At 41.8% G+C, this 9329-nt stretch overlaps 1 protein-coding gene across 4 annotated transcripts in view; it reads left to right on the top strand.

Annotated features, from left to right (window-relative positions):
- Positions 1-370: 370 nt before the first annotated feature.
- The window catches only part of ANTXR2 (ANTXR cell adhesion molecule 2), a 170701-nt gene continuing 161742 nt past the window's right edge, over positions 371-9329 (top strand). For 2 of the 4 annotated variants that reach the window (XM_075066095.1, XM_075066094.1), the window contains exons 1-3: positions 434-1058; positions 4149-4220; positions 7698-7769. In XM_075066095.1, coding sequence (XP_074922196.1) covers positions 913-1058; positions 4149-4220; positions 7698-7769 — 290 coding nt within the window. In that variant the 5' untranslated portion in view covers positions 434-912. Of the gene's footprint in view, positions 1059-4148; positions 4221-7697; positions 7770-9329 lie in introns of all 4 variants that reach the window. The other 2 variants (XM_032796839.2, XM_032796840.2) reach the window with 2 other exon arrangements.

Here is a 9329-nt window from a genome sequence, read left to right as displayed (position 1 = left end):
CCAGGTACTTAAGCATTCCCTTGCTTCAATTTGGACATGGGATTAAATGCTTTGCAGGATCAGGGCCACAGTGCTCAGCACCTAGCAGAAGGGAGCCCTTCGAAAAAATTGTTCTCTTGGGGGTGGAAAAAAACCGACTTCTGCTTTATTTATGGCACCGCTTTAAAAAGAAAACCAAGTAAACCAGCCCCCTGACGCTGGGCTCTTGTGAGGTCAAGTTTCAGTCCGATGTGAATAATAAAAGCAGAGTCATAACTTTTTTTTTGCAGTCCGTGGTTTTATATATTTTTGAAATCTGGCAACTGACTCAAAGCCAGGCGCCTCTGGGATGATCTTGGAATTACTCCTTTGTAAGTCCATGTGCGTGCGTGTGTGTGTGAGTGTGAGTGAGAGAGGCTCAGTCACTCTCTATCCCCACCCCTTTCAAAGAGATACTCCAGGAGGAGTTGGCTGCGGTTGTTTGTTTTCTCTTCCTTTCTGCCGAGGTGATCAGTGCCCTGGGGGGGTGCGAAGCGGACGGAGCCAGCGCTACTGCACATTAGTCACAGCCCGGGGAGGCCACAGAAGGCGGCTGTTGGCCAACCATCACCCCGAAAAGTTCCAGCGCGGTTTGTTGTGGGGAGGCGCTTCGCTCTGACTCCGGCGTGGGGTCGCCATTGCGGGAGCGTGTGGCCAGGAAAGTTGCCGAGCGCCGGAGGCGGGCAGCGCTGCGCACCCGGGCAGCCCCCCGCCAGGGAGGGAAGAGGAGGAGCGCAGCAGCTGCCAGCCAGCGCCCGTTGTCTCGGGGCGGGGGGGACGGAGGGATCCTGCCTCCTCCGGGATCCGCCAAGAGTTTTCTGCAACTCCCTTTGTCCTCCGAGCGCCCCTGGCTGCCTGCCGCGGCCGGACCCAGCTGCGCTGCGGAGAGGCGCGATGGAGCCGAGCGGGGACAGGACGGGGCCCCGCCGGGAGGCCCCGCGGCTGCTCTGGCTGCTGCTGCTGCTGCTGCCGGCGGCGGTTCGAGCCCAGGAGGAGCCTTCCTGCCACGGAGCCTTCGACTTGTACTTCGTGCTGGACAAGTGAGTGGGGCCCGCGGCACTGGGTCTGGGGAGAGAGCGGGTCGGGGGGGGGGCAGGGCCTGAGGAGGGTAAAAATAGAAATGATTCCAGGTCATTCCCAGTAGATGGTACAGAACGGCTGGGTCGGGGGGGGGGAGTGCGCGCGCACGTGGGGGTGTAAGTGTGTGTCTCTGCGGGGGGGTGTAGTTGTGTATTGGTGTGTGTGTGTCTCTGCATGGGAGTGTGGGGAGGTGTTAGGTGAGGTGTGTGTCTCTCTCTTGGTTGGGGTTCTGGGACAAATTGCATAATGGGGGTACTGAGAGCTACTGAAGCAATCTGTAAATCCTGGATATGATGAAATCACTTCAAGCCAAGGGGTGCTGCTGCACCCCCAATACCCCTAATTTCAGCACCTATGGGTGTAGAGGTGAAGGGGTGTGCGTGTGTGTCTCTGTATAGGGGTGTAGTTGGTGTGAGTGTCTGTATGGGGTGTAGTTGGAAGGCTTGTGGCTATATGAGGATGTAGGTGATATGTGTAATTGGTGTGTGTCTCTGTATGGGGGTGTAATTGAGGCATGTGTCTCTGTATGGGGGTGTAGTGGAGGGGTCTCTTTGTGGGGAGTGTTGTGTGAGTATAGGTGGGGTGATGATGTGGAGGTTGGGTTTGTGTTGTGTGTGGAGAATAGATGGGATGGTGGGGTTGTATCTGTGTGAAGTATAGATGGTTGGTGGAAGTCTCTGTTTGGGGTTGGTGTGTGTCTGTCTGTCTGGGTTGTGGGTATCTGTATGGGGGTGTAGTTGGGTTGTGTGTATGTGTGCCTGTCTGTCTGTCTGGGGGTGTAATTGGGGTGTGCATGTAGAGGTTGGGTTTGTGCCTGCCTCTGTGTGCGGAGTGTAGATGAGGTGTTGGGGTTGTATCTGTGTGTAGAGCATAAGCGGGGTTTGTGTGTATGTATCTGCATGGGATTGTGTTGTTAGGCATGGTATGTGTCTGTGGGTTGTTGTAGGTGAGATGTGTGAGTGGTGTTGTGTCTCTCTGTGTGGGTGAACAGGTGTGTGGTGAGGTTATGTTCCATATTGTGTGTCAGCGGGTTATAGTAAAATGTGGTGAATAAACAATGGAAGAGGGGTTATGTGTTTAGTTCTCTTGAGATTAGCACAGGATGTATGAGGAAGTGGTTGTAGATGGTTAATTAATTTAGTTTGGCATTGTCTTTGGAGGTTTGAATTTGCATGCACTAGAAGACGGTGAGGATATCTGCCTTGTGGCCTTCTGTGAAAGAGAAGAGGATTCTCTTTTGCCAAGAGCAGTCAGACCTCTTACTGGAAAATGGCTATCTGTAGAGCTGGTCAAAGAATGGAATGTCTCTTCCATGGAAAATTCTGTTATTCTGAAATTTGTTTTCAGTCCAAACTAGAACAAAAAGTCAAATTTTCCCACAAAATAAAAATTCTGAAAAAATTTGATTCAGAGCTATTGAAATGTTCCATTTCAATAATGTCAAAATACTTCATTTTATAAAGTAAACATTTTTTGTATCAATAATGTCAAAACATTACACCATAATACAATATTAAATCCCACACACAAATATAATATTGAATTAATATTTTAATGCCATATAAAAGCATCTATGTTTGAAGATCATGGTTTGAAAGTAAGCACAAAACAGACGGAAATTATTCAAGTAGAGAAGGAGGAAGAAGACCTGTTGATTGACGTTTCAGGAGAGAAGCTGAATCATAAGAAATAATTTGTCTACTTGGGGGAAGTGCACTTGGTGCCATCAGAGAGAGATCTGGAGAACTGAAAAGAAGAATCCAGTGTGCATGGGCAGCAGGAATACTGTAGAACTGACAACTGAGTAACAAACAATGGAAAAGTGTGTGCAATATGTGTTTGGTTTGGAAGCGGTGGGCCTTACAAAAATGGAAGATAAGAAGATACAGGTGGTAGAAAATAATATACTGAGGAGAATGGCAGGCACGCGGAGGGTAGATGGAGTGTGTGCGGAAGATGCACTTCGGATTCTCAGTGATCGATATGCTGGAGACTGCAAGGTTGAGGTGGGCTGGACATGTGATAAGAATGGGAGAACAAGGACCAGCGGAGCGTGGGAGGATGAAGATAGCAAGAAAGGATGTGGAGGACCAAGGATGGGACGGAAAGACTCTGTCAAGAGAAGTTTGAAGAGAAAACAACTGGAACTCCAAGACCGATCAACTTGTGCCAGGGACTGGGGGGAGTGGCAAAGAATCATGAGCTCCTCTGACCTACCTGGGAAAAGGAGTTGACACGTGTGAGAGAAGTGAAGTGATAACAGTATAAAAGAAATGAATTGAAACAATAAAGTCAAAATGAATCATTCTTACTGTATTGAAACATCTCAACATTGTAAGTTCTCTGGGACAGGGACAAGTCTTTTTGTTCTGTTTGTCCAGTGGCTGGGCCTGGTCCATCACTAAGCGCTATAGTAACATAAATAATAATCATTATCAAACAAAATGAGAAAATCAAAGTGAATCATTTTAACTTTTCCCATTGAAAATTTAATTGAAACTGACACGTTCCCACAAAATGTTTTGATTTTTAACTCCCCAAAACTGTGTTTCTGACAGACAACTGTGCCGTAAACTATTTTTTTTTTTTGTGGACCAGCTCTAGTTATCTGCATCTCCTGCCATCCTCTTTCGGGGTAGGGGGGGTAAAGTTTGTTCATAGTGTGCCGCAGGCAAAATGGTAAGGTAGAAAGGCAAGATGCAGGCCCTCAATTTGCGAGACTGAACGTCTCTGTTTTAATCTGTGGACCTGGGATTCACAGAGAAGCACGTTATAGCAAAACTGACGTGCAGCTTTCTGTATTGTGCTGTATGCTAAATGCATCATGCTATGCAGTAGATTGACAGATTGTCACAGGAAGATGATGTGGCAGAACTACCATGAGCCTGCTGGAGATCATTTGAAATATAGTAATGTATTATGGCTATACCTATTCCTGCCTCCCTCCCCCTGAAAAAATTAAATGAATGGAAGTATTTAAGTTGTAATCTTTATTGTCTGTTTTCCCTGAACTAAAACGTACTAATCTTGTTTTTTTGTTTTCTTTTCAGATCTGGGAGTGTAGCTCAGAACTGGGTTGAGATCTATGATTTTGTAAAACAGCTCACAGAAAGATTTGTGAGGTATGTTTTCCCTTTGGTAGCTTCTGCTTTTAATTGATACTGGGGTATGTTACAAAACAAATCCTCCTGGAAGGTTATCAGCTGTAAACTTTTCACAAGCACATAAAGCATTTGAACTCTAATAGTCAGATAAACTGGACGATAAACTCTCACTTTATGATGTCGCCATGTTTACAATTTAGTAAAATGTTAATCTGCAAGCATCTGTAAATACAGGATTCTTAATTTGTTCTTATATCTGATTTGATTATTTTTTAACATTGCTTCTCCCATAAACAATATCAGTGGATTCTGATATATTATTTCTTTGCATCTATTGTTTAGCGTTTTCCTAACTTTAGAGGTCACGATAAAGGTATCAGGAAATTTAAAGTGAATATGTGATCCAGACTGAAAGTAAGGGAACGCTTTTGCTTCTCAAATGCAGGCATGTGTTTAAAGTTTGCACCAGTTCAATATATGCATTGTATGTATGCAACAAACTTTATTTATAAATAACAATTCTTCTCCTCCGACAAATGTTGCTGTTACAATTTGGCTTGTTATATTTTTGTTTAAATTAAGAATTAGTGTAATGAAACACCTTCCTTAAAAAAAAAACAAACAAAAAAAAAAAAACCCCACCCACAGAATACAGGATGTTATGGGAGTTAATTTTTTCCTGCGGAAAATGAAATACAGTAGGCAATTGTAAGCTTGGGCAGCTAATGAAGAGGACATGAATAAGGGTTGCATAATTAAATATTGCTTCCATCCATCTTGCTAAGGTCACATTTTATTTAAAGAAGGCTGAGTGACAAAGTTGAAAATCATTCTGTAAGTTTAAAAAAGAGAGAGACTCTGAAGAGGCTTTGGCCATTCTTCCTTTCAGTTAGTGGTGAAAAAAGAGTGTGTTTGTTCATTACAAAGCCACTGGTGCATCCTCTTCTGCAGCCAAGTGACACTCCCTTTTGCAACAGCTGGATTAGAGTGTTGGTCTGGCTGGATCAACTGAAGAAAACAGAATATATGAGCCTGATTTTCTAAATGATTTACACCCATAGTAAGGCTCTTTTATGTTGCCCGAGTAGTGTATTATACATGACAATCAGACCCCCCGCTTTTTTTTTAAATTTAAAAATAGTAGTTGTGGAAAGAACAATAGAGAATTGTTTAGTAGTTGTCTGAGGCTATTCAGTTCAGCATGCAGTGAAAAGATTGAACAGGGTCATTCTAAAAATTAGCTGACACCAGTGTGAGCTGTGCATCTGTTTTCCGTTTTGATTGGTTGGCAGGATGTAGGCCTGCAGCAGTAATACCTCACATTTATTTCCTGTGTTGCATGCCTGTGACTGTGTATATATGTAGGTATATTGCTCCCACACATCACTCTGGAGTCTGAATGCTTGGATAATGAAATGAAATAAAGGTTGTTTGATGAAGAGGCTATTTTATGTATTTCTTAATGACCGATTCAAATAGTCAAATCCATTCATAGCTCTGAGGTAACTCAAAGGACTCACATCTCAAATGAAAAGATCTCTCTTGTGATCTTCATTAGCTGCTTGTGTTATCCAAAGTATTTCAGACTGAAAGCATTGTGTTGTCTGTTTGACAACTGCTTATGACAACTAAATAGACTTAAGGGTCTGAGTTTTTTTGTCTTTTCTCAGGTAAAATATCAGTGGAAGGACTAGGACAGTGCCTTAAATCAAAGTAACATGCTGCAGATCTGTCACATATTCACATTATAATTTCTCTGATACGTGTGATCAAACAAAAAGATTTAAAAATTAACACACATGAACTAAAATATAATAATTCAAATTATACTGATTTTTATCCTTATTAATGTTAACGTAATACATTTACATAGCCACACAAATATTATGAAGCTTATAATAATTTTCAGTGTATTTTTTTCGGATACATTTATAAATTAAAATGTTCTGTTTTCAAAAAGTAGAAGTGAGATGCTGTTAGAACCCGTTTTACAAATGTCACTGTGTTGGCCATCAAAAGCATCAATCAGTCTTAGGAGGGGCTAGTCTTCAAGTGATGTGTGTTGTATAATTCCTCTTAACATGAGAGAGAGTTAAGAATATACATCAAGGGAAAAGATTGCTCTCTTACTAAATTTTGTGTTTAGGTTGTATTACTAATTATGGCATACATTTGCCCAATAATCCTTTTGAGAGAATTGCTTTTATCTATTACAAATATCTTTGAAGAATATTCAAACCTGCTCACTGAGAAACTGCAGATAATTAAATGTTGTTTGAAATGAAATAGCCAAATTCAGACCTGGAATAAGTGAGTGCTGCTACTTTAATATTACTAGCGTTGTGCCTTCTCACACCTGATATGAATTTGGTCTTAAATTGTGTCAGGCCCAAACTTTTAAAATGTAAGCTCGCTTTTGCACAGGTCCAAAAATGCCCTTAACAGCCAGTGCATGTGGATAAATTAGAATTGCACATGTGCAAAAATGGGTGTGTGCAAATCTCCGAGTTGCATACTCACCCATAGTTGAGTGGGTACAAAAATGTGCATCTGTTGTGGGCAGATAGACTGCTGAGGCAAACAACAGTGGTAGTAGTCCGTTGCCCGGAGTGCTTCAGCTCCAATAAACACACCGAGTGGGAGAAAACAGCAAGGTTTATTTGAGATCTCAAAGTGGTGCTGGGAGACTTGACATGCCCCAAATCCAGCACACCTAAAACAAGCAGTCTGTTCCTTTATATCCATGAGAACTTTTCTCGCTGGCAAGCAAGCCCCCATTTCCCCTCCCTCTCCCCCTTGTAGAGTTACATTGAACAGTTGATTAGAGCTGGCGTGAATTATGACCTTGTCTTTGTAAACCATTATCTCCCCTCCCTTGACCAAAAGTATGCAGGCTTCATTATTTCTGCTCCATACCAGTCTGAGCAGCCTAACAACAGATAAGGCTGCGGACACCTGGCCTTTTGTTTATTTATTGGCCTGATAGGTCAATTAGAGTTTAACATGGACGGACTCTTGCTCATGAGAGGCCTAAGGGAAAACTCCATATTCTTATAGCCTTTACCTTTTAAAATTACTTAGAATCATGCTTAGTGACACTTAGTGGCCTCAACACATGCATGCCTTAAAAATGTGAAGCCTCATTATATTGCAATATGCAAACTGCAGTTCTGTGCATGAATTGTTGAGGTTAAATACCTCAGTTTAACTTGTGTTTATCTACCACCCATGATAAAGCGAGAAAGAGAACAATAATGTTGCTTCTGCATTTTGCAGAACACCAGGGCAAGAAAGGTATGAGCGCAAGACGTAAACATCTTTTTAATTCCCTTTTTCTTCTGCACATTCTTCATTTTTAGTTTGAAAGTGTATGCTTTGGAAATAATGATGAAAATAATGCTAATAAAGAAAGGCAAAAAGATGATGGATGGATGGATATACTGGACAAGGCTTTCTTTTCATTTGTCTAAAATGTGTTTTTCTTTTCTTTAAAAGCCCCCGGATGAGATTATCCTTCATAGTGTTTTCCACCCAAGCACAGACCATTATGCCATTAACTGGAGACAGGTTAGTTCATTATTCCTTTTCTTTAGGGCTTTTACTAGATCAGATGATGTTAGCAAAATGATTGATACTTTCAAAGGGCAGCCAGTATGGAAACCTCAGAATCATAAGGCAACAGTTCATGCCTGTGTGTATTTTTGTGAACATCCCGGTGGATAGTCCACTAGGTCGGAATGAGCGAGGGAGTCAAATGATCTAGATTCTTTGTCTCAACTCTGCCACTGTCTTGATGTGTGATGACGGGCAAATCACTTCACCTCCCTATGCTTCAGTTTCTTCATTTGCAAAATTGAGATAATGATGCTTGCTCATCTTTGTAAACTGAAATCCACGGATGCAGAAGCTTTGTGTGAATGCTGCATTCAAGGCAAACCTTGTTATATTAAATTAATGTCTCTGATAAATGTTACATTTGATATGGAAAAGGTACATAAAACCAAGATTTTAAAATAAAAATTCTGAAAAAAATGTTTTTGATTTTCAAATAGGCATTAGATGGTGTGCTGATATCTGGGACCACCCTGAATCAGTGGAGGTCTGATGGACCTTGTAGTTGCTATTTATAGCCTTGAGTTGAAGAGAGGGTTGAGGAGTTGTTTGCAGCACCTCTTGTCATTTGATTTGCATACCTATGCTGGCGTAAGAAGAGACTGCTTGCTTTGTTTTCAAAGGGAAGAAAAAATGACCACCTCTGGAAAAGTCAGGGAAAGGTTGAAGGGAAAGCTAGGAAGGAAAAAAAAGGAAACAGAAGAGAAAAATACACCATTAGAAGGGCAGACTGTTGCAAAGTGAACTAGTAGAAAAAGTCACATCTGAAACAACAGGAAATCTACATTACAGAACATTGCTTCCTGCAGAGAGTCATTGCAGTGTTTTCAAGGGTCACCACTCTAGATTGCTCTCATGTCAAACTACTGAAAACTCTGATATTTTTCCCACATGTGCCTTTTGAACCATGTGAACAGCATGAAAAGCTCCAAAATAGAGCAGTTAAGTACTTTGAGAAAATGCAGGTGGGTAGGTCATTTCAGATCATATAAGGAACAATTCTTGGATTATGAACAATTTGTGAAGTAATTAAAAAGCCACATACACAACTTATGAGGGACTGAAGTGAGGCGTTCCTCTCTCTCTGCCTCTTTGCAATTGAGTCAGCGTGCTGTGTAGCACTAAGGCATGATTTATCATATTCAGTTCGTTTATTGGTTTTTATAATAAGCAAATCAAGAAAACAATATTATTACCAGAGATAAAGGCAAGATTTGCAGAATTGGGTGCCTCAAATTATTCTTCTAAATCCATACTTTGGCAGCTGAAAAAGTGGCCTGACTTTAAAAATTGACTTGACTTGAATTTTTGGTGTACGCTATAGGCGGATGTAGAGAGGTGTGAGGTTATAAATCACAACCCTAAATTACTTCAGAGAGTGCAGGAGATGGCGTTTTAGGCCTGCTGCAGCACCTGTTGAAGTCAATGGGAGTCTCTTTCTCTTGATTTCAATGGAGGCTGAGTTCTTTTCAATGCCATATATCCTTCCTGAACACTGACAGTCACAACTGATAC

Source organism: Chelonoidis abingdonii, chromosome 5 (assembly GCF_003597395.2).
Source record: "Chelonoidis abingdonii isolate Lonesome George chromosome 5, CheloAbing_2.0, whole genome shotgun sequence".
Classification (NCBI taxonomy): domain Eukaryota; kingdom Metazoa; phylum Chordata; order Testudines; family Testudinidae; genus Chelonoidis; species Chelonoidis abingdonii.
Note: the sequence above shows the minus strand (reverse complement) of the source record. Positions and strands in the feature narration are given on the sequence as shown.